We start from the raw sequence: 26,402 nt of genomic DNA, 5'->3' as shown, positions 1-26,402 counted from the left end.
TACGGCGATTACTCCGCCACCTTGGGGGCACGGCAGGGCCGGCCTGTCCTGCGGCCCCACCCTGCACAGGGTTTGCTTTCAGATAAGTCTGCGTGCACAGCAAGTGCCCGTATTAATCATTGTCAGCTCCGAGGCGCACAGGCCCCAGGCGGGCAGCGGGCAGCCCAGGCTGTTCAGCCGTCCTCAGCAGAGCGGCTTCGGCAGCGCCTCCTTCCACAGCTCGCACTCGGTGCCTCAACCCCCGGGGAGGATGGAAGAGGTGGCACTGGGCTCCCTCCGTCCCCGGGCCCACCCTGGCCTTCGCCAGACCTGTCCGGACCAGCTCTGCTGCGTCTGCTCCGCCTGGTCCAGGGAGCGGCTGGTCCAGGTGTCTGGGGCATCGGAAGCACCCTGGGCTCTGGGGGTGAGGGCACTGCCCCCGTAGCCCCTGCCCACCCTAGCCAGGACAGCCCTTGGGACCAGCTTCTTTCTCCTGTTGAATCACCTGTGGACACACGTGTGGCAGCATGGAGGGGCGGGGCCACGCAGGACCCCCAGGACTCGCGCTGGGCACCTGGGCTGAGGGCTGGACTGGAAGCTCGCCGCCGCTCTGGGCCTCCGTGGCTCTGCTCGCTTCTCACCCCAGAGCGACTGTCCGAGCGGTGACACCGCCACATCCTGGCCTGTGGGCAGCTGGAGGAAGGGGCAGTGCCACCCAGCACATCCTCCATGTACGCAGAGTGACACAGACTGACTTAGAGTCGCCCTTGTGTGCTCTCTGCCCCAGGACCCCCAGGACTTACACTGAACTTTGGTCCTGGGGCACATCCCCCGAGGGATCTGTGGGTGTCATGCTACAGCCTCTGATGGCACCCCAAGACCGCAGGTGCTGGCGGGCATTTCTGTAGTAGCAACAGTATCCTGGGGGTAACTGAGTCTCAGATGGTGGTTCTGAAGCATGTGGACTTCAGGCCCGGCTCCATCCAGATTGCATCTCAAATGGCGCTTTTAAGCTGGGCCTCGTACACCACTTGTCGAGCCGTGTGCAGCTGTGTGCCCACCCCTCCTCTGAGGTTGCCCAGAGGGGTGCAGCCAGGGTAGGGGACGTGGTGGAATGCTCTGGAATCGGCAGGAAGCACCAGACTCACAACATGAGTCACAGAGAGCTGCCAGATAGCGCTCGCTGCAAAGTGTAGCTGCTTCCTGCGGGGCGGGAGAAGCGGGCAACAGGTGGCAGGCCTCGTCCTCAGGGAGACCTGCTGGGCCGGTCACAGATCCTCTCTGGGTAAACTTGTCCTGCCGCTGCCTCATAGCAAAGAATCCCTTGCTCCAGAACAACTCGTAGAAGGAGAAAATGACACTGCACAGACCAGCCTGCCGTGGGCTCAGAGCCTGCAGGACCTTCTGAGCTGTGGCCACAGGCCTGCCGGCCAGCCTCACCCCTAACCTTTGCCCCCAGCCAGGGAGCTTGCTCTGGGGTGACTCAGCACATTGTCCTTTGGAAACTCGGGGTAGACCCATGTGGACCCCTGATTCCTGCAGCTCCCAGGTGACGCATTCCCCGAGGAGGGCCGCGTGGCCCGTGAGTCCCACTGCAGGGAGCCCGTCCCCCGTGTCCCCTGGGCGCCCAGATTAGGTCCTGCGTTCGAGGCCAGGCAGCTCCCAGCCGGTGGACAGTTCCTTCCTAGTGACAGTCGGGTTACTGAGAAGCCCTGAGGGAGGAGACCCCTCGCTAGGTGCTGGGAAGCAGGACGGCCGTCGGCTCGCCGCTCCTCCTGAGAAGCAGTCTGTGGGTAGTGAGTGCCCTGTGCTCTTCAAAGTGCGATGCCGTCGGAGGGAGGCGCTCCGCAGGCTTGCTTCTAACCCCGTTCGCTGCTTTGGGTCTTCAGTCTGGTAAGGCAGCCGGCCCCTCTGGGCGCCGAGGGGAAGTCCTGCTTCTGTTGAGAGCGTGTGGGGTCCCTCGGGAGGACGGGAAGGGCCCAAACCGCCAGCTCGGGGCAGAGACGTGACCTGTGAATCTGACCGCGCCGCCAGTGCTCGAGGCTCAGGGGTGACGTGGGTCTGGGGCCAGGCCAGAGTCCTCACCTGACCAGGCGCCCTCAGCAGGAGCAGCCGGAAAGCCCGCGTGTTCGTCTCTTCCCGCTAAAGCAGCCAGGAATTTAGTGGAGAACAAGATGCCGCCGCAGCAAATACCATCTGGGGTTGTGGATTAACGTAAAAAACACACGAGACTTTACAAAGAGAAATTTAGACTCTAGTGAAGGCCATACAAGATGCACCACAAACAAGCAGACCCGCACTCGTGTGGGCACCTCGCACAGCCAGGGCTCCCCACAAAGCCAGTTCGTCCCACTGAAGCTCAGTTACTGTTACTTTAATGCAGGTCCGGTCAAACTGCCCACTTGGGGGCGGGGTCCGCAGTTGTAAATGGACCGGGATAGGCCTACTGGGCAGCACAGAACTCAGAGGCAGGACTGTTCTGGTGAGTTCTGGAAACAGGAGGAAGCTGCTCACCTCAGCCAGGCCACTGTGCACAAGTGGCTGGTGTCTGAGGCACAGCCAGCCAGGCCCCAGGACAACAGGGGCATGCTCAACTGGCAGTCACAGGCCGAGCCTTGGGGCTGGCATCACTCCCACTTGCTTCTCGCCCATGTTTGCATGACTTGTCAGTCCGTCATCGGCTGTGGTGCCTCCATTCCCGGGGGCCCAGGCCTCCCAGTGGCCGAGTCAGGGACAGTTACACTGCGCCACAATGATGACCCCAAGGCCAAGGCCTGGTACCTGGTACTTCCTAAGATGGGGACACTGCAGGGGGAGCAGGCTGTGGGACAAGGGTGTGGCCGAGTGGGGCGATGTCCGCAGGCTCCCTCGGAGGCACGCAAGATGTGGAGACAGAGTCCCCAGCAAAGGTGCCTGCATTAGAGGCATTTCACATGAGGAGACAGCCGAGTCACTGGGCGCAGGAGGAAGGAGGGCTGGCAGAGCTGGGTGCGTCCGCGCCACGGTGGGGCAGAGGAGCAGGGGGTCATTTTTTCCCTTACAGATTTGTGCTGTAGACCATGTCCAAAAATAAGGACAAAGTTTAATAGACGATTCACTTCTTTAAGCGATGGTTTATCTGAAGATACTGTGTTAGAACCAAAACTCGAGTGAGAACTTAAATTGTGAGTTTGACTTTCCACTGTGGAAACTTCTGTGTGTGTACTCTCTCCCTGGGTAGCATTGGCCACGCTAAGGTGTGTGGGGAAAGACTCCGCAGGGCCCTCCCCCTCGGGTTGAGGAGGAGGGGCTGGAGCCAGGCAGCACTGACCCGGCCTTTGTGTCCTGTCTCCCCAGCTACCCGTACAGCGAGGACTGCAGCCAGGGCCAGCAGTACATGAACACCCGGTGCCCCGCGTGGTGCGACCGTGTCCTCATGTCCCCCTCCGCCAAGGAGCTGATTCTGAGGGTAAGTGCTGGAGCCCCCAGCGCCCGGCCAGCCATGGCCCCGGGACCACCGCTCAGAGGGACCCAGAGTGCCAGCCCACGTTGGGGAGCCGCTGCGTCTGGAGGGCATGTCTTTCTGTTGACCCAGGGTGAGCCCTGACCTCATCCTGCAAGGCTCTCGGTCTCTCTGAAGGCAGTGCACAGGCTGGAGAGGTCTGCCGCCAGAGCTGGGTGTCTGGCCCCTGCAAGCATCCAGTATCTTTCTGAATCAAAAATGTGCATAAATGGTCATCAGTTAGAGCTTTAAAAATCATTATAGGGACCAGCCCCATGGCCTAGTGGTTAAGTTCAGTGCACTCCACTTCGGCGGCCCAGGTTTGCAGGTTCGGATCCTGGGTGCGGACCTATACCAGTCATCATCTATGCTGTAGCACTGACCCACATATAAGATAAGGGAAGACTGGCACAGATGTTAGCTCAGTGCACATCTTCCTCAGAAAAAAAAAGTCATAGTTTACTGTGTCCTCATGAATTAAGTGCACTGTGCACACAGAGGAGCTTGTGGCTGTGGAGCCTGGTCGAGACGTCTGTCCTGACCTTCTGAAGCTGTAAGTCAGGGCCAGGGCCACACCAGGCCTGAGCCATTAGAATGAATGGGTGACATCCAGGAGATGGCCTCATGCACTGAGCATGGGGAAATTTTAGGGTTTCTTGTAGCCTCTTGATTTTCCAGGTTGTTCAGTACCCACATTTTAACACAAAAGGAGCGTTTTCAAAGGAATCAATATCTGAATTGGTTTTGTCAACTCTGTTACTGAAAAACTGTGATAACGAAGTGTACTGATTCATCGGGACGGCACCCTGGTCAGGGTTCAGAGCAGACGGGCCCTGGGTGTGACGCAGCCGCGTGAGGACGGGCAGGAGGTGCTAGAGCTGCTGCGGGCTGGGCCAGCACACCCTGGCCGGCCCCCGACCTCAACTCCATCTGTTTCAGGCCCCTTCGGCCACAATAGGGGCCCTGTCTGTGCCCATGTGCCAGACCCTGGGCCCTCACCAGGAACACGGGGCTCAGGGGGCAGGAGGGGTCATGGCCAGGAGGGCAGAGCCCCCAGGAGCTGCTCCAGTGGCACACCACGGCCTGTCCCCTGCTCAGCGGCCTTGCAGCCCCCCACCAGGAGGCCCTGCTGGCCTTTCAGAGAGAGCCCAGCCCCCGAGGCTCTTCCCTGAGCCGGGAGCACCCAGGTGCGTGGGGAGGCAGCCTGTGCGGGGCCTGGGCTGGAGGCAGGGGGCTGGTCGGGCTGCAGCAGGCTTGCTCTGATGGGCCAGGGCCTCGGCCCTCCCCCTGGCCTGTAGGCAGGGCGTGCACCCAGGGACCAGCACCGAGGACAGCCACTTGGGCTGCTTCCCCATGAGTCCTTGAGTGAAGCTGCATCGGACGTTGGCTTAAGCACACAGACCGGAGCGGAGGCTGCCTGGCACCCAGCCTTCGACACAGCCCTGCCCTCTTTGCTCGGCCTGCTGGTCTGTGCCCTGGAGATGACCATGGGAGGAATGAAATGAGTGGACAGTATGGTCAGCTCTGAGCACTTGGGACGAGCTGGGCACCGAGCCGCCAGCCAGCTGGGGCACCTCCAGGGGCCTTGGGGTGCGAGAAGAGAGTCATCTACAAGAGAAGCACCGGAGACCCAGAAAAGTACTGTCCGAGGTAAAGCACAGACAGCGTGAGTGCTAGGAGTATGGACGGAAGCTGCAGCCCCACGCCATCCCCACTATTCATTCTTGTTCACATCTTCTCTGGTTTGGGGGCCAGGGTTTGAACGGCTTCAGACACAGTGGGCACCGAGTTGGCTGGGCAGCTGTCATGGGGAGGGCCAACGCCTTCCTGGGGCTCCCTGGCAGCGGCAAGCCTCACAGGACGAGGAGACACACCGCGAGCAGCTTCTTGGGCGCCATCCATCATGCCACGCTCGGTCACCTCGGCGTCATGTTCCATTCTGCTTCGCCAGCCCAACACGCCAAGGTGGGGGCACAGCAGGCTGCCGGAGCCGCGCGGTGACTGCGCAGCGAGGCGTGTGCCTGGGACCGGTGTGTGTGTCTCACGACATGCAGCTGGAAATACACTTATGCTGCCTTTGTAAATCGCCACACCCGCGTGATGGATGGGCCACACGTGATGCAGCAGCATGGCGGCTGTGAAGGATGGGACACGCAGACAAGGCAGCAGGCTGTGCTTTACACCTTCTGGCGGCGACCAGGCTGGAAGTGAACCTGACCCCAGGCCTCGACCGCATCGGAGACACGTCAGTTTTAACTTTATAGTCTCAGAAGCTGCGGCTGTGGATACAAAACTCCAGCCCTCTTGGCGCTGACTGATCACCAGGAACAGACCCTTCACCGTCGCCCCCAGGAGAACGGCGTCTGCAGGCTCGCGGTGGCACGGCTGAGTGGGAGCATTGTGCGCACGGCGGTTAATTAATGTACACAGATCGCCGTGTGCAGCAGCGTGGAATCCAGCGGCATCTGTCCTCATTTGAACTGGAGCTCTGGGTTAATAGAGCCGGCTGTCAAAACAAATGTGAAGGGGGAGTCAGAGCAAGACGGTGCCTCTGTCCCTGGAAGGAGAGTGCCCAAGTGCACGGCCGCAGTGACTTGGGGCTGCACCTCCCCTGCAGCTCCAGGGGCACGTGCCAGAGCAGAGCTTGGGGCCCACACTCCGGGTCCCGGTCCCCACCCTTCCAGAGGCAGGTGCCCTCCAGCCACGAGAGCCAGAGGCTGAGGTGCGACCAGGACTGCCAGAACCTTCTGCCGCGGACTGGCTGCCCCTTCTTAGGTGCCGGGGCACGTTGGCAGCTGTGAGGCGGCCAGAGCCTACGGGGAAGCAGGCAGGGTGGGCGGCGGGCAGCTTGTGCACAGAGACGGTCACCTCTCTGTCCCCGAGGAAAACCTACCCCTCCTGCTTCCCACACCATCCCTCTCTCTGTTGGCTTTTCCCAGTCGGAGAGCGAGGAGAAGGTCGTGACCTATGACCACATCGGGCCCAGCGTCTGCATGGGAGACCACAAGGTGACGTAGCATGGCCGCGGTGCGGGCCGGGCCTGAGGGGCGGGCGGGTGGCAGGGCGGGCCACTTCTTTGGCCTCTGCTACGCCCCCTTAGTCTGGCTTCCCACAGTAGACCACGTCCATCTTTTTTAATTAAATTTTAATAAAATACCAAAGGTTGATAGGTGGATGGGTAGGTAGGGAGGCAGGTAAGAAGGCAGAAATGACTAGTCACAATAGAATAAAATACAATAGTTTTTTTACAAATAGTAAAAGTGTGTATCTACAGCTGGTTTTCTGAAAGCCATTTCTCCAGTGTGCATTTGAAATATTTTAATGGCCTTCCTGTGCCGAGCACAGTGTCCACAGTGTGGAACGTGAGTGTTACAGACCCAGCCCTTCAAGGAAACACTGGGTGTTTGTACACGCGATGCACCCACACTGGAGCACCACGGTCCTCACTGAGGGTCACGCTGGGCGTGTCTCACCTTTGGCCAAACTAGAGATGTCCACCATTTTCAAGGCCTCTGGGCTGAGGCCACTGGAGCATCACCCTAAGACGGGTCTCAAACGGGTGCCCAGCGGGAACAGACCTGGGGACGGGTGCTCTGTCCTCCACGGTATCTAGGGCTTAGTCAGCCATCCTTTAAATCAGTTTTCACATCCGTTTTTATCTGGAAATGGTACCTTCTTCACAAAACCTGGAGGCCCTCTGCCCGGGCCTCTGGCGGCCCAGCCCGGCTTCGGTCCCATTAACCGGGTTCTCCCACTGGTGCTCTGCACACGGGATGGGATGATGGCCTTGGCCCGTGCTGACCACCGCCACTGCTGGACACAGTTCAGGCTGCCCCGTGAGAGCCAGGGTGTGGGGTCGGCAGCACTCACCGTGTGGTCCTGATGCCCTCCTCTTGTCCCCGATGCAGCCCGTGTTCCTGGCCTTCCGAATCGCGCCCGGGGCAGGTAAACCTCACGCACATGTGCACAAGTGTTGTGTCGTGCAGTGACGCGGTGGTAAATATGACCCTTCCCTCAAGTTCACCTTTTCTGAGCTTTTCCTGGTGTGTTTGTTCCGTTAACCAATGACTGATTCCACGGCAGGGCGGGGACGCCCGCGACACAGGAGGACCCTCCGCGAGACCTCCCTGTAGCAGAGCAGCACACGGAAGTCGCAGACTATTGGAATCCACACTCTCAACAGCTGCATCGAGAACCCGCCCGAGCGCCACCTGCTAGACGGCCGGCCCCACACTTCGCTTCAGCCTCCGGCCCGTTCCGGAACAGCCTCACATACCTCACTGTCTCGTCTGTTCATGTGACATTAAGTAGAAATATTGGGTTTTTTAATAAGTCACAGTCCTGTTGCCAAAACTCTAATAGACAGCAAAGAGATTCTGTATTTTAGACTTCACAGTTTTCAATTTTTAATAATTGTCAGCCTGGAGGAGCTTCTCTGTGTAGAAACCCCACAGGTGTCCAGCGTCCCCCCTGCCAGCTGGAGGCGTGCCGGGCAGGGTGGCGGCCGGGCTCTTTGCTGACTCAGGCAGCGTGGCCACGCCGGCAGAGCGAGGGGCCCCTCCTCGTCACTGGGATGGCTCCCCTTCCTTAGTTACTGTACTGCCATGTCACATGGTCTTTGAATCACACTGCAGCTGCTTTCCATTTTTATATATATAAATATATATAAATATATACTTTTTAAGAATAATTTATAAATCTTACCAAAACTTATGCTAAATATACTTTCCAGTGCGATTGCCCGTGCGCGTCCTGTCAGCAGGTGGGAGTGGCGTCAGAGCTGCGTGTCGTCCACAGACCTGTGCACACGAGGAGACCCAGCGTGCCGTCCTGGGGGACCGACCGCAGCCAGCGCGCGAGCCCAGGCCCCCTGCCTCCCCTCTGTCACGTTATGAACTGAATGTGAAGCTGATAGCTAGCTCGGGTGTACCTTTTAAGAATTTTGTAAACTGTTTTGTCTGTCTTTTGTTACTGTTCTATGGTGCCAAGTATTCTACATAAAACAATAATATCCTGGGAGAAATAAAGTAGCCTAGTCTGCTTCCGATAGAAACTGCTTTTAACATGGGCTGTATATAAAACTATTAAGAGAAACTGTAAATGTCCTTGGTTGCCAGCTGCAAACAACCTATGTCATAGCCTCGCTGCAGCCTCCCCTCTCAGCACTAAGGACGGCGTTGAAAGGCCATGGCAGAGCCTGCGAATGAAACACAACCTATGTTTATTGATTCGCTTTAGAACACTACAGGAGTCCTGGACGGGCGAGGCCTCGGCCGGGCGTGTGTTGGATAAAGCACTACCACTGCAGGTGTCGGTGTCCACTTGCCGGATCTGTGTTCTTGACAGCTCGATGGGGTCCGTGTCCGTGCTCTGGTCACTGCTCTGTCCACAGGCCGCACGGCAGTCCGCCCCACGGCGATTCTGTTTAACGGGGTTTCAGCTGTCGCTCACTGTGGAGGCCTTGAGAAAGGACTGCTCCGGTTCCTAAGCAATAAAATTGATGGTGGTGAAGACAGTTCTGGTTTGCTTTCTCTTCCTTCCTTCGCTTCCCCTCCCCCGACAGGCACAGGGACGGCACTGTGCTCCTTGGGAATCTGGAAGTTTCATTCTACCAGATATTGTTACACAAGACTAACCATTAGTTAAAGCAGAAAAGTCATCTTTTGGGTTTTGTACTGTAACTAGTGGGATTTACCCCTCAGCATTTTTAAGTGAGATGATATATAAATACAGTTTCCCTCAAAACTTTAAAACTGGAAATCTCTTTGCTCTTAACTTGAGCAGAGTGAATAGTTCACTCACAGAAATAAAATAAATTTTAATATTTATTAATATATATTCCTTTAAAAAGAAAGCCAGCCAGTGATTCTGGTTTTTAAGTTGATGGTGCAGCCATGTAGTGAAAAAAACAAAACACTTCGGCCTTTTTACATTTCTCTCGCACATTCTCAACAATGCCTTCCAAGAGAAATCTTATAGTGACAATCATTTTTTAAAAGTCAACCGTTACACCCATTAAGATGCAACCAGGCGGGGAATCAGCCACGGAGAGTCTGGGACAGGTCCGATGGTCTGTTGTGAACGAGAAATGCAGTCTGGGGTTCGCGGGTGAGAAAGCAGGCTAGAGCCGGGGGCGGGGGGGGGGGGGGTTGCCGGCCTCCGCGCTTGGGGCTCCGGCCTCCCCGAGTCAGGGCTCCGGTCTCCGCGCTCAGGGCTCCGGCTGCGCCGCGGGCTCGGTCCTCGCGGATCCCGAGCCGCCGCGCTGCTGCTGCGAGGCGGAGGGGCCCGGGTCCCCGCGGCGGGGACCATCCTCCCCAGGACGCCGGCGCAGCCGAGTGTGCTGACCCCGGCGGGGAGAATTGTTTTGGATTTCTCTTTGAGTCCCAGGTAAATTAAATAGCGCTTTCTACCCATGAAAGCTCTCTAAATCGGTAGTTGGAGGGCCGCGGTGCAGAGGACTTGAAACCTGGTCTATTTCGCCCGAGGTGAGCGTTTTCAGGTCTGCTGTCTAAGGCGTTTTTAGACGCCTGTAATCGGGTCAGAACCTGCCCCGTCCCCGGGTCGCGGAAAAGGGGGCCACACGGGCGGCCCACCTGCCCTGTCGGGGCCGAGTGTGCTTCAGTCCGCCCCCAAACCCGTCCTCCTAGCCGGCGCCGCAGCGCTCAGAGCGGCTGTCCGGGGCTGGGGCCGCGGGAGACCCCGAATCGGAGGGGAAAGGTGAAGGGGGGCCGTACCTGCTGCCGCGCGTCGCACCTGCCGGCGCCCCGCTCGGTCCCCGCCGTCCGACTCTGCCCGCGCGGCCGCCGCTGCGTCCTCGTCCCTGCGCCACCGCCCGGGCCGCGGGGAGGGGCCATCGCGCCCGCGGCCGCCCAGCCCGCCGCGCCGGACCCAGGTGACCCTCTGGCCGAAGGCGCGGGCTCTGTGAGGACGAAGACTGGACAGGGGACACGGAACGGGGACCGGGTACGAGGACAAGGGACCGGAGACGGGGACAAGGGACGGGGGGCGGGCCCCGCCTCCCGCCGGGCCGCGCAGGGCGCCTCGCCGGGTTTTCCGTAAGAGACACGCGGTGCAGCCTCGGGAGCCCGGCTCCGACGGGACGTGTTAAATAATTTATTGACCATACAAAGTGATTCCGCCGGTCCTGCGCCGAGCCCGAGCCCGGCCGCCGTGTAACTTATTCTGTAAAAATATATATGCACGCGCCGCTCCGGTGCGGGCGCGGGGCGCGGGCAGCTGCGAACCCCGGGGGCTCGGCCGCGCGTCCTCACGAGGCGTCCCCCGCGCCGCCGCCGCACGGGCTGACCAGCGCCAAGTTCGAGGGTTTGTGCTTCTTGAGCAGCCGCGTGATCTTCTCGTCGTCCGAGTTGGGGTCCAGGGGCCGGTTGTACTCGTCGTCGTCCTCCGCGTCCGAGCCGCCCACCTTCAGCTTCTCGGCGTCCGAGTCCTGCTTCTTCTTGGCCGACGCCATCTCCGCCGCGTGCCGCTTGCGCCACTTGGTCCGGCGGTTCTGGAACCACACCTGGGGCGGAGGGTGACCGTCAGCGGGCGCCTCCCGAAGCGCCCAGGCCTCTGCAACGCGGCCCCTCGGCAGTCCCCGGCCGTGACCCCGCCGCCCGCGTGGACGCAGAGGGACGCCCGCGGCCAGCACTTCGTCCCGGCCGCAGGGCAGCGGCGCCTCCCGGGCGGAGGCCGAGGCCGGCGGCCGCTCGCAGACCGTTCGCAGGACGCGGGGGCCGTGTCTGCTGGGCGCGGCGGGACCCGCGGAGGCCGCCTCACCTTGACTTGGCTCTCGGTCATGCCCAGGGAGTAGGCGAGGCGCGCCCGCTCCGGCCCCGCCAGGTACTTGGTTTGCTCGAAGGTCTTCTCCAGCGCGAAGATCTGCTGGCCCGAGAAGGTCGGCCGCGAGTGTTTCTTCTTGCCGTCCTTGTCCAGGACCCCGCCGGCCTGGGCTGCAAGGGAGGGCGGGTGAGCGCAGCCGGTGGCCCCACCGCCCCACGCCGGACCCCGCGCGCGCCACTTACCCGGGCCGGCCAGGCGCGGGTCCCTCCAGGGCGAGCCCTGCACCACGCCGGGCCAGAAGATGGGCGGGCGGCCGGGCAGCTCGGCCAGTGGCTTGGGATAGCCGCGCGCCACGGCGGCCGCGGGCCCGAAGTAGACGCCGGCGGACGAGGCGAGCCCGTTGAGTCGGGGCAGGCCTCCCAGGAGACCGCCGCCCGCCGCGCCCACGGGCCGCCCCAGGATGTCGCTGATGCCGTGCGGGGTGCCGAGCGGCAGCTGCGCGCCAAGGCCGCCCAGCGCGGGCGCCTTGAAGCCGGCCGGGCCCTGCAGCGCGTACGGGAACAGAGACGTCTTCATCTCGGCCATGTTGTGCAGCGCGGCCAGCGGCGCGCTGCTCAGCACGAACGCGCCCGGGCGGTTAGTGTCCATGGGCGCCGCCGCCGCCGGCCCGAGTGCCCATCCGGGCCCCGCCGCCGCCGCCGCCCGCCGGCCGGGAAGTTCGCGGGGCGCAGCTGCAGCGGGGGCGCGGGGCGCGGGCCCCGACGGCCCGGAGGGAGGGCGGGAGGGCGGGAGGGCGGCGGGCCGGCGCGGGCTGGGCGGTGGCGGGCGGGCGGACGGACGGACGGCGGGCGGCGGTAGCGGCAGCGGCTCCGGGGTCGGTCGGAGCGGCGCCGCGCGGGTCGGACGCGCAGATAACCGCGGGGCCCCGGGCGGCGCGCGCGCTGATTGGCTCCCGGTGCCGCGGCCCCGCCATTGGCCCGCGCCCCGCCCGCCCGCCCGCGGCCGGCACTCCATGAAGCGCCCATTAGCGCGGCAGGTGCCTCCCGGGCTGTAAATTTGCCCCCTGATTTATCTCCCCGGGGACGAAATAAATCCCGCTGGATGGGAGTTTAGTTAGGCAAAGGTTTTAATGGGAAATCAGGAAAAAATACGAGAACATATTTTATCGTCCGAAAGAATGCAGATTTGAGGATCCACTTGGCACGCTCCATGCGCCCCGTTCGGAGAAGAGCCCCAGCGGGCGGGCGGGCGCGGGGAGCCGGCCGGCGCTATCGGGGGACACGGCCGCCCCGGGGTCGGGTTTGGGGGAGCACAGCAAACGTTTTCGGGAGTACTCTCCGGGATGCAGATGGGCCTCAGAGTCAGCGGGCAGACCAGACTGGGCCCGCGCGAATCTGGTCCAGTTTCACTGACAAACGGCTCGTGGTGGCCAGGCCTGTCCCGGGGCCACGCGCCAGGACGCCGACTCGCGCGCGCTGCCGGGCGGGCGGTTCCCTGTCGCCTTGTCCCCTCCCAGCCCGTAGGACTGTCCTCTGCCGGGTCGGGGCACGGGGACGGCCCCGGCCTCCCGCTTGCTCGGGCATTTTCCTGTCGCGAAGTCGCAGCTCGGTTCCCAGATGGCAACCTGAGCCCCCAGCTTCACCCCGGCCCCATGATCCAGCCCACGGACCGTTCCCTCGTGAAGCGCAGCCTGAGCCAGGAGAACGGGGACCCGCGCAGGCTCAGAGCCCAACCCAGGCCGTGTGGGCGCCAAGTTCAGGGCCTCATGGTGGGTGCGCGCCCGAAGAGCAGCAGGCAGAAGCGCGACGTTCAGACGGGCATGTGGGCCCACGGTGTCCTTCTCTGGGTACAAAAAGCCCCCCACCCCGTAGAATGGCTGTGGGGGTTTAAGTGAGATCGCGGTGGACTCCGCGCTGGCGGAGAGCGGGCGCTGGGTAAAATGCGGGGCGTCGTCGCCTTCGTCCTCTTGGGTGGTGTCCCATATTAATTAAGTGACGCCTATCACTATTATTCGCTGCCCGTTGGGAGCGTGAGCCGACCGTGCGCGGACGGACTGCCGGTTCGTGGCCGGGGGGCGGTGTGCGTTAGGCCGGCCTCTCGCTGGTGTGGTTCGTTAGCAACGACTTTCCCGGTTCAACCTGACCACCAGGGTTTTGGTGGCGCGGACGAAGGCGACCCTGGCGGCTCTGTGCAGGGAACCAGCGTCCGCTCGCACCGCTACCCTCGGGGGTCCTTTTTCGTTTTGTGCAGTTAGCTACGGGGTCATAGCTCTGCGGGTCCCTACGCCAGATCGAGGCTCCGACAGCCCCTGGCCGGCCGGGCTGGGCGCGCATTCGGTGGTCGTCCCTGCCTCGCGTGTGCTCCCACTTTGCTGCCCTGGGCGACGCGGCGTGGCGTATGGGGCCGCCCGCTTCGTGTGCAGTGAAGCCCCGCGCGCGTGGGGGTTTCTCTCTCCCCGCTTCTTCGTCCGGGGCCACACTCGCGGGATCCGGGTGTAGCTGCCCCGCAGGCAATCGGCCCCGGTGGAGCCAGGCCCGGGACACTGAGCGTGACCCTCCTGGATTCCCGCGCTGCGTGTGGCCCTGGGTCGGCCTGGCTCGGACACCCGCCTCGTCCTCGCCCGCGCCCCCCTTCCTCGGAGGAAACAGCGCGTGTGCGCCCCGAGAGCCCGCCCGCAGGGAGAAGCCTCGCCCGCAGGGTTTGCGCCCCTCTGGGCTCCCCGGAGGCGGCAGCACAGGCGGCCTAGGCTCGGGGTCTGCTGGGAGCCGCTGCGGGATTGGGGCGGGGCCAGAGGGGGCGGAGTGGAAGGGGCGCGGCCGGCTCCGGCCTCGGACCTCCTCTGCGATACAGAGCGGAACCCGGGCGGCAGCGGCCTGACGGTCCTCTGGAGGGGGCCAGAAGGGGCGCACCTGGGTGGGACGACAGGGGCGCGCTACCCTCCCGAAGGGTCCCTGCGACACTGGCTCCGAGGCGGGAGGAAGGCCGCAGCTCCGGGCGCCGCGCTTTGGTTCCTTGCACAACGCGGCGGGGGCCTCCCCAGCCCTTTTTTTTTTTTTACCGCTGAGGAAACAGATCCCGAGTCGCTGCTCCGCGCCCCAGCAACCCCACACCCCTGCCCGGGTCTGTCTACGCCGGGTCTCCCCTGAGCAGCGACCCGAACGCTTAGAGTCGCTAGTGAGGCTGCCATCTCCACTGCCCGCTGAGTGCGCGGCTCTCCAGAGAGCCAAGGGCCGTAGGTGTGGGATGGGGTGCTGGGGTGCGGTTTGAGGGAACCGGGGTGAGTTGGGGGAGCAGGGGCTGTGGAGTAACAGCCGCATTTTTCCAAGTTGTTCTGGCCGTAGGCGACTCCGTGCGCACCCCAGGCGCAGTCGTGCCCGGCGCCCCGGCGCTCCCCACTCTCCTGGACCCGCGGCGCGGTCCCCTCCCCTCAGCGCCCCGGGCCCGGTGTATAAAGGCTTGTTAACGCCCTTGTCCTCCCCACCCGCAGTCTCCAGGCGCTCCTCTGGGGCCCGCGCCCTCTCCACGCCATACCTGGGGCTCCCACCCGCACCTCCTCCTCCTGAGTCCCCAGGCGCCGCCCCTCCCGAGGATCGAAAGAAATGCCCCTCCTCCAGGGAATGTCCGGGGGCCGCCTGCCGGGAAGGAGCGGCTCTGGGCTCCCGGCGCCCGGGCTGGTTCCGCCGGAGTGGAGAGGTTCGCGAATGCCACCTCCTGGTCTGGAAGAAAAGCTGCAGATGACGGCGGCCGGCGCTTCTCGGCTCAAACATCTGTCTTCGGAAAGCGGAGAGAGCGCCGTTTGGCAGAGCCCTTTGATCATTCGATGTTTATTTATCTGCACCTAGTACGTGCCTGGCGCGCCCTCTGAGACCCACGTGGCCGCGGATCACCCGCGGGAGCCGCGGACGAGAAACAAGAACACACGGCCCTTCAGCGCGTGCCCGCAGACGGGGCAGGACCGTGGATGAGGGCTTGGGGGGCGTGGTCAGGGAAGGTGGAGGGCCGGCCAGGGTCAGCAGGTGTCCGAGCCCTAGGCGGGTCAGAGCCCGGGCTGGGGAGGGGACGGGCAGGCCGGTCCGAGGGGCTTGCACCTCAGAAAGGAGCTGGGATTCTACCTCCGACCGCACAGGAAGCCCCTGAGTGCAAAGACCTTATCGGAGAAGTGGGGATTTGTCCCTGAGCTGCCACCTGCCCGCGCCACCCTGCTGTGGTCCCGGGGCTGCCTGGCACAGGGCCCTGGTTTGCCGGCCCACTGGGAGTCGTTTTCAATCTCCGAGCAGATGAGGCGCCCAAACGCGGCTTTGGGTTCAGGGGGCTGCTAACCCGGCGTCGGTGGGCATGAAGGAGAGAGACACTTGAGGTAACCTGATGTCAAACTCAAAGCGCCCCCCATCCCGGGGCTGGGGGGGAGGTGAAAGGGAGGGGGGCGGACACCAGGACCCCTGAGGGGTGGGGCTCAGGGGAGGCCAGGTGCACAGGCCAGTCCTGGAACCTCCGAAGGAAGTGGGCTGGAGCAAATCCCACCCTCCTGGGCAGATGCCCCCCCACCCCCCACCTCCGCCAGGACCGGCAGCCCAGCCGGAGGAGGGAGGGACTGTTTGAAAAGCAGTGGGCACTGAGCGCTGAGGCTGGGAGGGGCACAGATGGGTGGGGAAGGGAGGCCCAGCTGGTCACCCTGGCCCAACGCGATCCCTTCTCCCACCTGCGATATTGCCTGGTCAGCCTGGACACTCCAACTCGGTCTCATCCCCATGTCATAACCAGTGTGCATCAGATGGAGGCCCACAGTGGCCTGTCCCAGCCCTCTCTCGCCACCCTTCTGACCCTGCAGTGGTCAGGTCCGGCTCCTGGACCACTCTCCCCCATCTCTGCGTGACTCACTTTCTCCTTCATCAGGTGTGGGCTGCACACCACCCTCAGCCTTCTGCTTGCTGACCTGCCCCTCTGCAGCGCTGCTCCTGCTGAATGTGCTTGCTGATGCGATCGTCTCCTCCGAGCATGTCAGCTTCCAGGTGCAGGGATCCCACGTCCTCAGGGCCCGTCGGGACTCACTGAACACTCCTGGAAGAAGGAATGAACGTGACCCCAAGCCCCTGCTTCAGAGGGTTTCTCAGAGCCCCGTGTTGGGGTTGGGGGGTATTCTGTGCTCCCCTAGGAAGTGGGCACTACTAAGGAGCCTCCAGGCATCCTGAGCCAAAGGGCATCATGGAGGTTCGCAGGACCCTCTGAAAGAGACTTTCTGTGCCAAGCAGCATCCCCAGGAAGATTCAGGCAAGGCCCTGGGAAGCTGGGCCCCTCGGTGGGGGGGAGACCCTGGAGGTGTGCTATGGAGGGGGCTGAGGGCTGAGCCCCCATGGCCCACCCCTCCCTGGCAGGCAGCAGTCTGGACAGCAGTTGGGGTCCAGGGGCGTGGGACCTAGTTGCAGGGGGGCAGCTCCCCCTGAACTCTCCAGTGGACCCCCTCCCCCTTGCCCATCCTCCACAGACCTCTGGCTTTGAGGGACCTGACGATCACGCCCAGCCTAGGTCAGGGCCTAGCGCTTCCCACCTTTCAGAGCTCTCCCTGCAAGGCTGCTGCGCCCCGCGCCTCCCCCCTCCCCGCCCCCACCTCTGGCGCCTTTTATTTTCTGAAAGTTGTTTATTTTGGTAAATGTAATATCCACAGAAAGTATACATAACGCAAGCTCTTGTCATCCAAACCCGAGTTCCTGCCATCATTTTGCCCGACTGGCTTTGCCTTTCTTCTCACTGTGGGGACGCGGCTGCCACAGCGTTGAGGTCTGGGCAGACAGTTTCACGGAGGCCTCGATCCCCAGTCTGCGCAGCCGGAGACGTCCGCACCCTCGCTACCCTCCCAGAATGCCCTGGGTGTACGGGCTCCATGCAGGTACCGAGCGGGCAGGACTCCTGACCTGACCCTACGACTGGGTCTGTCATTCCCCGCTGTGAAGACATGTGTCTACAGGCCCCTCGTGGCTGCTGCAAGGCACCCACATGCGAGTGTCCGCCTCGTGCTGACGGTGTCCAGGTGCTTTTGCTCACTTCTCAGGCCAGCTTCTTCAGAGGCGGGGCACCTCCCACCTCCCAGCCCTGCCAAGGCTCACCTGGGCAGCCCTGTCTGATGTGCAGTCTCGGGTTCTCAATTTCCTGACCTCTGCGATTGGGAGGGCATTGACCACGCACCCGCCCCCTCCGGGCAGCACATCTGGTCTTCCTCCCTCTCGGGCCCTCTTTCTTCCTCTCCTTCCAGGACCCGCCCCAGGTCTGCACGGCAGTCTCCACGTGGGCGCCCCACAGGCACCAACCCACCCGGGGCCCAAACTGTGTGCCAAGAGCTTGAATGAATGAGTGGCTGAATGAACGACTGTCCAGCAGAGGCCATTTGGAGCTCAAGGAGGGAAGGTCGGACGTGGGTCTGGTCCAAGCCAAAGGACGTGATGAACATGAACCCTGCCCCCCCCAGTGACCCCAACCCCCATCTCCCCCCACCCACCCACCTGCCCTTCCCTCTTTAGGAGCCTTTCCCAGTGCTTGCTGTTTTGTTCAACTTTCCTGCTTCTGAGAGGCGCCTGACTCTTGGTTGGAGACCTGTGGCCGCCTGTCCCCCACAGCCACAGCGGAGCGGGGCCAGGTGAGGGCTCTGGCCCCCACTACATGCCCAGTGAGCGGGACCACCTCTCCCCCGGGCTGAGGAGGGCCCAGCTGGGGTGATGCTGCCTCGGGGCGTTCTCACCCTGCTAGCCCCCCACCCCCAGCCCCACCCCGTGCTGGGGGAAGAAGGGAGTCAGGTGAGGGGAGGACGGCGCCGCTACCCAAATCACACAAGGGGCTCCTCAAGGAGGAGTCCAAGGCTGAGGGTGGTGGTCACACAGGCCTCAGAGTGCCCCGAGAATCCTGTCTCCTTCAGGAAAGGACGAGGAGAGGTGGCCATAAATCACTGCTCAGCTAATTCCCCAGGGCCTCGCGGGCACCAGATGTGCGGCCGCGGGTAATGAACGCTCTCCGGGGGCTGCTCTCCCGGGGGTGTCTGACCGTGTGCCAAACGCACTAATTGAGCGCCGAGTCCAAGATTTGTGTTCAGGCTCCTGCTCCGCCGCCTTCACTGGGCTCCCAGGATGGGATCCCAGCCTTGCTGGCCAGGTGAAAGCTTCCGAAAAGGCTCCCGGCTACACTCCACTTGGGGGCTAGCCCGCTGTGGGGCTTCCTGGCAGGCGAGGGGTCAAGCTGTGCCATGACCAGCGCCCCACCAGGCATGAGCAGCCTCTCCGGTGCCCCTTCCTGACGATGTCTGGACGGGAGCCCAGGCCCCCGGCGCCCAGCAGCCTTGGCTACCATGGCCACGTGGGAGGAGCTGCCCCGTCATGCAGCCGTCTCTGCCCCCCTGCAGGCGTGGCCTGTGCTCTCTTGGCTTGAACCCCTCTATCCACTTATCCCCGGACTTCAGTAAATGCCCATGGGGAGAGGGGGGAGCGGGGTGCTCCTCTGAGCGGGAGGCCCACGGCACCCAAATTACTGAGAGTCTGACAACTGCGCACGTTGGAGATATTTACACGCCGATCGATGTGCTGCTGCCGCCACTGCTGTGCTGCCGGGGCCCTGCGAGCCGTAAAGGGGGGAGGGCCCGCTTCCCAGAAGCCCTGAGGGCTGGGAGAGAGCTGGAGCAGCAGGCACACGGGGACAGGGGAGGCGGGGCCCGGAGTCCAGCGGGGCGTTGGGTTCAGTCTCCAGGGGAGGAACTGTCTATGATGAGAGCCAACCTGCACATTTACAGGGTCACAGGGCCGCAGGGTGGAGGGCTGGACCCCAGCCGGGACGTGGTTTCAGGCAAGAGCCGTGGGGTCCCCTGGCCGGCTCCTGGGGGGCCAGGCGTACAGGGAGCTGGTCTAGGGGAAGACTGTGTGAGGGGCGTTTGCTTGGACCTGGTGCCCTGTCCTCCAGGGTCTGTGAGGGGAACAGTCAGGCTCTGGAGACAGGCTCTCTGACTTACGGGGGATATGTCTGCTGCGTGAGTCAGGGCTCACCCCACATTCCTTGTAATGCACGAGGGGCGGCCACCACTGCCTGGCCAGTCTGCCTGTCTGGGCGGTAGTTTCAGCAGGGCTGGGGAGGGAGGGAGCTGGGCCCCGTGGTCTGGTCTGGCACACGAGATCCAAGAGCTCAGAGGCTGTGGGCACTGCCAGGCCCAGCAACCCCTCCCTGCCCCGGGGCTGGGGAGGGGGCACCCCAGCTGGTGGTCTGCAGGGGCCTGTCAGCAGCTGCACTTTATAGCATGGCTGGCCAGTCTCTTCCCACTAAGGGCCCGCCCCAGACAGTTCCCAAGTGCCCCCACCACGCTTCCCGGTGCCACAGCCTCCCAAGCCTGGATCCACATTTCGAGTCCCCCCAAGGGAGGGCCCACTAGAGAATGCGGGTGGCTGGAGGGCACCCGTGAGAGGACGAGTCCCTGAGGAGGAGGTGTGAGGCCCGTTTCCTCTCCAAGGTGGGAACAGGCCCTGCCCTGAGTGGTCCTGGGGGTGTTCCTCTGCAGCCCCCTGCTCGCCAATACAGGCCAAGAGAGAGCCCCACCCTGCCTGGCCTGGACACTCAGGGGTATCCCTGGCACACAGGGGCATCCCAGACACACGGGGTGTTCTGGGCACGCAGGGGCGTCTGGGGCACACAGGGGCATCTTGGGCCTGCAGCAGTGTCCTGGGCACGCAGGGGCGTCCGGGACCCTCAGGGGCATCCTGGGCCCGCAGGGACTCAGGCTGGGAGCTCTGGGGCCTCCAGCAGTGGCAGAGACTGACTGACTACAGAAAGTGGCTCTGCCCCTCAGGGACATCCTTGCTGGCTCCCAGGCAGGACAGCATTCTTGGCATCTTCAGTGAAATGATGGTTGTCAGAAATGTGAGTGGAAAGCAGTTTTGTTTTCAAACCAAACTTTATTGTTCCAGTTATGAAGATGGCAGACACTTACTGTAAAACACTGAACAAAGTGAAAAGAGTAAACATCCCCTCATGTCTCAGCACCTGGGATGTCCTTCGGCCATGGTGTGGTGAGCATCCTTGCTAACCTCTCTCCCTTCATTCATTCACTCATTCACTGATCCATACAGGTGCTTAATGAGCACCGGCCCTGTGCCCACTACTGCCCCAGGACGGGGGACAGCGACCTCCAAGGGCAGAGCGCCCATGTTGGGGGGTCTCACTGTTTAAGAGACCCTCACATGCACATTACTCACAAGTTTGCTCCCCTTCGCTCTGCACCGTGAGGCAGGCGTCTTCACGTCACTGTTCACAGCCACTCCGTCTTGTGGGTGGACCGTGGTTTACAGACCCAGCACCTGAGGTTTTCCCAATTTTTCACCTGTAGAAGTCGGACTGTGACGCCCCTGGTACACGTGGGGACCTCTGACTCCTTGTTGGACGACTTCCTGCGGGTTGGGCCGCCTGCAGTTTGTGTCGTCCTGGCAGACACACTGCCCTTCTGTCGTCTCATTGTGTGTTTTGCTCTCCAACGCTCCCGTGCTCCCCTCAGTCCTGTCATTCATCATCGCGCGGCTTTTTCTTCTTCCTCTGCGCTGCATAGAGGGTAGGGGCCAGGAGCTGCCCCCAGAAGTCCTAGGAGGTCCTGGGGAGGAAGGTGGGCGGTTTGTGTGTGACGTACACACGCATGTGAATGGACAATGTGGCCAGACAGTAACATCTCCACGGTTCAACTCCAGACCGAGCCACAGAGCACAAGGCTGGAAGTTACAGGTGTCCCGAGGACAAACACCAAAATGTTTGGAGTCAAAAATGGCAGAAATGCATAAAGAAGAAAAAGAAACCAACTGTGGTCGTGAACTTCCACTCAATTCCCTGTCATGACAGCCGAGCCAGATGTGGGGCCGGAAGAATATACCCTCAATGTTTCGGATCTAATAAACATATCAAATTCTCTGTCCTGAAACAGAGACATGACACGGTTACAAGAGTTGACCGTACGTTATTCACAAAGAGAATATCGATAGTTTCACCAAAGTAGACACATTGCTTATCTTCTGGGGGCCCAGGGACAGGGGGTGGGTTCACGTCTGAAGTGGGAGCTGCCCGTGGAAACAGGCGGAGTGGAAACCTGCCATGACAGCCTCGCTAATATAATAGCATTCTGAAAAATGTGTGTGTCATTTCATTAAATAGATTAATGTCATCTCATCATTAAATATATGAGCATTTTCTCAGAGAAGAAGCCTGCAAGTGCTTGTGGGCACCGAGCCCTCCTCCGGAGGGGGCCTGGTGAGGGAGCGAGGTCAAGCTCGAATTTTCTTCTCTGTGTTCTCTGGTGCACTTTGCTTTTTGTCCTATGAGCACGGATTACTTTTATTAATAAAAACAATAAAGGCCTGCAGTTCAGGAAATGAGAGCAGCACAAGTGGGACGTGTCACCACAACTGATTCCCAGTGTCCGGGAGTTCCTGGAAGCATCATGTCTAAGCTCTGAGACCAGTCTCGCTGGGGTTAGGGAAGCTCAGAGGCACCCGCCCAGTTGCTGTCACCATCGGTCCCTGGTGCGTGACAGGGCGGCGTGGGGCTTTTCCCAAGGGAAGCACTGGGCTGGAGGCAGCCAGGTCCAGAGGGAGCAGCGTCGCTGTCAGGGCTGCGAACGATGGCATCATTACAGACCGCGCCTCTGCAGGAATTTCAGAAGACGACGAAGAAAAGGGGGATCTGTTGTTACTGTTAGAGATGGGGCAAGGAGGAGAGAGAGCTCGTCCTGCCAGATTCAGAGGAAAAGCACAGTTGCTTGGATTTTTAACAGCGATTCTTCCCCAAGGACTTAAGATGCCTGATTATATGTACGTTTCTGTCCCTGACCCACGTTCCCACGACATCCTGCAGCCTCAGTCACATCTCTCGTTCTGCTGGCCTCCCCCTCCAGTTTACAGAGAAGCTGATGGCGTGTTCCACTTTATAAACACGAAATATTCTAGATCCAACTGACTGATACGCCTCATCTACCCCTGGGGGAAACAAGCAGATTATCAGGTCTAATAAAATTTTATTGGTGTGAAATCCTTTTCCAGTTGACTTTTAGAAATAATATTAATCTCTTAACCACTTATATACCTGTAGAAGTAAGAAAACTTTAAAAAGTAAAAAGAAATCACTCCTTGTGCTGTAAATATGTTGCCTCTCTGAATATTTTTTCTTGCTAAAGCTGTAGCTCAGAAAATAGCGTCACTGTGACTTGAATTAATGGCTTTGATTACTAGGTTACAAGAAAAGGAGCAAAACTTACTTTTGAACAAGTTAAATGTTTTAACACCTGCATTGAATTGTCAGGAAAAAGTTCACATCCTGTTCTTAACCAAGATGCCTCTCTGGACAGATGACGCTGATTGAATAAGTTTGCTGTAAAAGTCCTGTGTGTCTTCTCCCATCTGTGCCGTGTAAAACACTGTCAGCACACTGTTCTGATTTATGCATGTTCGGTTATTTTTTTTGTTAACAGCCTAATTATGTGACTTCCTGAATGTCCTCTCCTGGGATGGCGTGTCAGAAGGATCCGGTTAGGGCCGTGTTTTGGGCTGTGCTGATGGACGGGCAGAGGCGTCTGTAGGCAGAGGGGTTGCACATCTTCCCCTGGGAATCCAGTGGGGAGGTGGCCTGAGGTCCCAGAGGGGGCTGCCACTCTTGGTGGGATTCCAGGCTGGGCGTGTCTAGGAACCAGGCCCTGGTTCACAGCCTGTGTGAGTGGCGACGTAGGTCAGCGTGGGCGTGGGCTCATCCTAAGGACTGGGCCCGGAGGGCTGGCTCCAGTCAAGCCGTCCCTGGAGTTCCCGCTTTTGCTGCTGTGCATTCGAAGGGCTGTGAAGAGCATCCAGGGGCGAGCCTGGGAAGTGGCTGCTGTGAGGAGAGGCGAGGGGGCTGGCGGCTGTCCCCACCGTGGACGAGGCCCTGGCTGCTCGGCCACTGGCCCGGCTCTTGGCGCCCAGCTCCTGCCGTGTGTGCCTGGAGCTCTGGCCACTTGGCCGGAGACTTAGAGACAGGACACTTCCCATTCGTGAGTCACCTGTGGACAGGTCACACAGCCACCAAATGGGGAGCTTGGGCAAGGCCAGGCTGGTCGGGGAGTCTCATCTGGGAGAGAAACCAGCAGGGAAGTGGTTCTAGAGCTTCTGTGGGGTCACACAGCCACCTGCTGAATCACCCAGAGGCTGAGGACAGTGTGAGAGGCAAGCCCAAGTGGTATGGCGCATGGGGGAGGAGAGAGGCCTGGGGGCCAGAGCCCATCAGAGGGAGGACGGCCCAGTGCGTGGCCTAGGGCAGGACAGCCCACCTGAGCCCAGGGCACCTCACGTGAGTCCAGGACTCCTCACCTGTGCCCGGGACACCTTATCTGAGCCCAGGACCCCTCACCTGTGCCTGGGACCCCTCACCTGAGCCCAGGACCCCTCACCTGTGCCTGGGACACCTCATCTGAGTGCAAGACACCTCACCTGAGCCCGGTACCTCTCACCTGAGTATGGGCTTTGATCCTGTGCAGGCTGAAGGTTGCTCTCTTCACCATTATAAGAGACTGAAAATGGGCACATTTGATGCCAGAACAATGTGTAAAATGTTAGTGGGGTGAAATGTATCACAAAGGAGACACAGCAATAAATGGAAAACTGGGAAGGATGTTTCAAAGACGGAAGAAAATTAGCATTCATATTATACAAAGAACTAGAAATTAAAAACAAAAAGAGAAGGCCAGCACCAGTGGATAGTGGTTAAGTTCACCATGCTCCGCTTCTGTGGCCCAGGTTCGGTTCCCAAGCATGGACCTACACCACTCGTCTGTCATGCTATGGCGGCAGCTCACATACAAAAAGAGAAAGATTTGCAACAGATACTAGCTTGGGGCTAATCTTCCTCAGCAACAAAACAAAACAAAACACAAAAAGATAAACCCAATAGAAGAAAAGGACAAGTCATGACTAAGAAACTCACAGAACAGGAAATCCAAATGGCCACCAAGTACATGAAAGGATGCCCAACCCACCAGGTGAGGAAATTCATTAAAATCAGCAGGGATGTCCCACCCGCCATGGCAGCCCTGGGCCCACCCGCACCCACCTGTGCCCACCGCCCGGCTCAGTGGCTTTGCCTGGGGCTCCAGCTCCAGCTTATCTGGGGGGTAGTTCTGAGCCCAGGAGCGGCTTCAAAGAGGATGTTTCCCAGGGGGCTGGCCCCGTGGCCGAGTGGTTAAGTTCGCGCGCTCCGCTGCAGGCGGCCCAGTGTTTCATTGGTTCGAATCCTGGGTGCGGACATGGCACTGCTCATCAGACCACGCTGAGGCAGCGTCCCACATGCCACAACTAGAAGAACCCACAACGAAGAATACACAACTATGTACCGGGGGGGGCTTTGGGGAGAAAAAGGAAAAAATAAAATCTTTAAAAAAAAAAAAAGAGGATGTTTCCTGGGGTTCCAGGCTTGGGCAGGATGGTCCCTTGTCTCAATCTGGCTTGATGGGTTCAAGTACCCTAGTCCCTCTGTGCCCCCAGCCCAGAGCCGGCTTGGAGCAGGTGCCCAGGAGAAGGGGAGGGGAAGAGGGGCGTGGGGGCCCTGATCTCGGGGCTCCGGGCAGAGGACATCCGCCTGCACCTTATTATCTTCAAGCCATCTCTCGTCTCTTGTCACAAAGAATTAAAATCTATAATAAGAAAATTTAAGAGCTCCCCTGTAATTTGGCCCATCAGCTCCATCCCAGTCATTAGCCAACCGCATGGGGGTATTAATCTAGTCGTCTCCCTCTGGTCTCAATGAATCGTGATAAAAATGTCAAACAATTAGATTATATTGGCCAACAGCGCCAGTGTGATTGAGCGGCGAGGCAGGGCGCGTCCTGAATCACCCTGACAAAGGGAGCCGCTGCACCCCGCCATAAATCCCCACCCCCCTGCCCCCCACTTCTGTCGTGGGCCCGGCTCTGGGAGGCACAGGGGTGAGCGATGGGGCCGTGCAGAGGTCAGTGTCAGACCAGTGAGCAGGGCCGTCCCGAGGGAACCCCGATGCTGGGGGGCCTGGACGGTGGGAGGGGGGTCTCTGGGGACCAGAGTGATGCTGGCGGGGAGCAGGCAGCCCCTGGGGGCCAAGACTCCTCTGAGAGTCTCCAGGTCCCCACGGGTCGCTTCCCCACGGAGACACTCTATGCAGAAGGGCGGGCACCCGGGAAGGCACCCAGAGTCCAGGCTGAGATCCTCAGGCCAGACCCGCGGTCACAGGGGAGGAGGCCTGGGGCTTGTCCCTGCCGCTCTGGCCTCGGCCCTGAGGCTGGGGGACGGTTTGCAGCAGCCGCTGTGCCCAGGGCTCCGCCCGGCCTGCCCTTCCCAGGAACCGTGCGGCCGCCTTCTTTTTTCAGGGTGAAGACGTATTGAAAATTGATTTCTCTGTTGGAAATGGGATAATTAAACTGGTTGTTTCTATCTTCATCATCGTCATAATAAAATGAGAGGACAGCAGGGTTATGCCTGGCGTGAAGTAATATTGTATGTCCTAATGCAAGGGAGCATTAATTGAATACAAATGGCCTTTCTTGAAGTTGCTGGGTTATATTTCAGAGATATGGGATAATGATGCCAGTTAATCATTTTTACAAGATATAAAATTACTGGCTCCTCTAGGAAGATCATTAAGGAAAACAATTGTTCACAGCAATTGAAAATAGAGTTTTAATTATTTAACACAGAAATTAAACTATTAAGACACCAGTGTTGGCTGAGGGAACTTAATAGAAATTTATACACAAGCGTCTGTGAACATTTTACTTTTATTAACCCACCTAATTTCTTCATCCAAATCAGTCTGGAAGGCCTGTTATCACTGTGCTCGTGAGTTAACTGCCTGGCGAGGAGGGCAGGCCCCGTGTCCGAGGCCCAGGGAGACGGGGAGCCCGCGGAACCACAGACTAGCCTCCCGGGAGGAGCAGCTGTGCCCTCCCAGCGGGCACGGGACATCCACTGGGATTCCTGGGGGGGCCAGGAGCCCAGAGTGCCTGTGCCAGGACGTAGGAGCAGCAGGCCATGGCGGACAGAGGCCAGGCTCTCCCACGCTACAGGCAGCTGGGGACCGGGAAGGGCAGGCATGAGGTGGCCACCACATGGAGGGTGACCTTGGTGCCCAGGGCATGCTATTCTGTGGAGATGAGATGAGGAAT

General features: G+C 60.5%; 2 protein-coding genes across 4 annotated transcripts in view; one reads left to right on the top strand and one right to left on the bottom strand.

Annotated features, from left to right (window-relative positions):
* INPP5A (inositol polyphosphate-5-phosphatase A) overlaps window positions 1-7,873 on the top strand; it is a 227,386-nt gene extending 219,513 nt beyond the window's left edge. For 2 of the 3 annotated variants that reach the window (XM_044748366.2, XM_070520576.1), the window contains exons 13-16: window positions 3,316-3,427; window positions 6,400-6,468; window positions 7,369-7,405; window positions 7,544-7,739. In XM_044748366.2, coding sequence (XP_044604301.1) covers window positions 3,316-3,427; window positions 6,400-6,468; window positions 7,369-7,405; window positions 7,544-7,593 — 268 coding nt within the window. In that variant the 3' untranslated portion in view covers window positions 7,594-7,739. Of the gene's footprint in view, window positions 1-3,315; window positions 3,428-6,399; window positions 6,469-7,368; window positions 7,457-7,543 lie in introns of all 3 variants that reach the window. The other variant, XM_044748372.2, reaches the window with a different exon arrangement.
* Window positions 7,874-10,536: 2,663 nt separating this feature from the next.
* NKX6-2 (NK6 homeobox 2) lies at window positions 10,537-12,035 on the bottom strand. The gene is made up of 3 exons (XM_014856894.3): window positions 11,485-12,035; window positions 11,240-11,412; window positions 10,537-10,982 (listed from the first exon to the last, which is right to left on the bottom strand). The coding sequence occupies exons 1-3, from the start codon at window positions 11,888-11,890 to the stop codon at window positions 10,728-10,730; spliced, it is 834 nt and encodes a 277-aa protein (XP_014712380.2). The 5' UTR covers window positions 11,891-12,035; the 3' UTR covers window positions 10,537-10,727.
* Window positions 12,036-26,402: the final 14,367 nt, after the last annotated feature.

Source organism: Equus asinus, chromosome 2 (assembly GCF_041296235.1).
Source record: "Equus asinus isolate D_3611 breed Donkey chromosome 2, EquAss-T2T_v2, whole genome shotgun sequence".
NCBI lineage: Eukaryota > Metazoa > Chordata > Mammalia > Perissodactyla > Equidae > Equus > Equus asinus.
The sequence above is the reverse complement of the archived record's forward strand: the minus strand, read 5'-3'. Positions and strand labels throughout refer to the sequence as shown.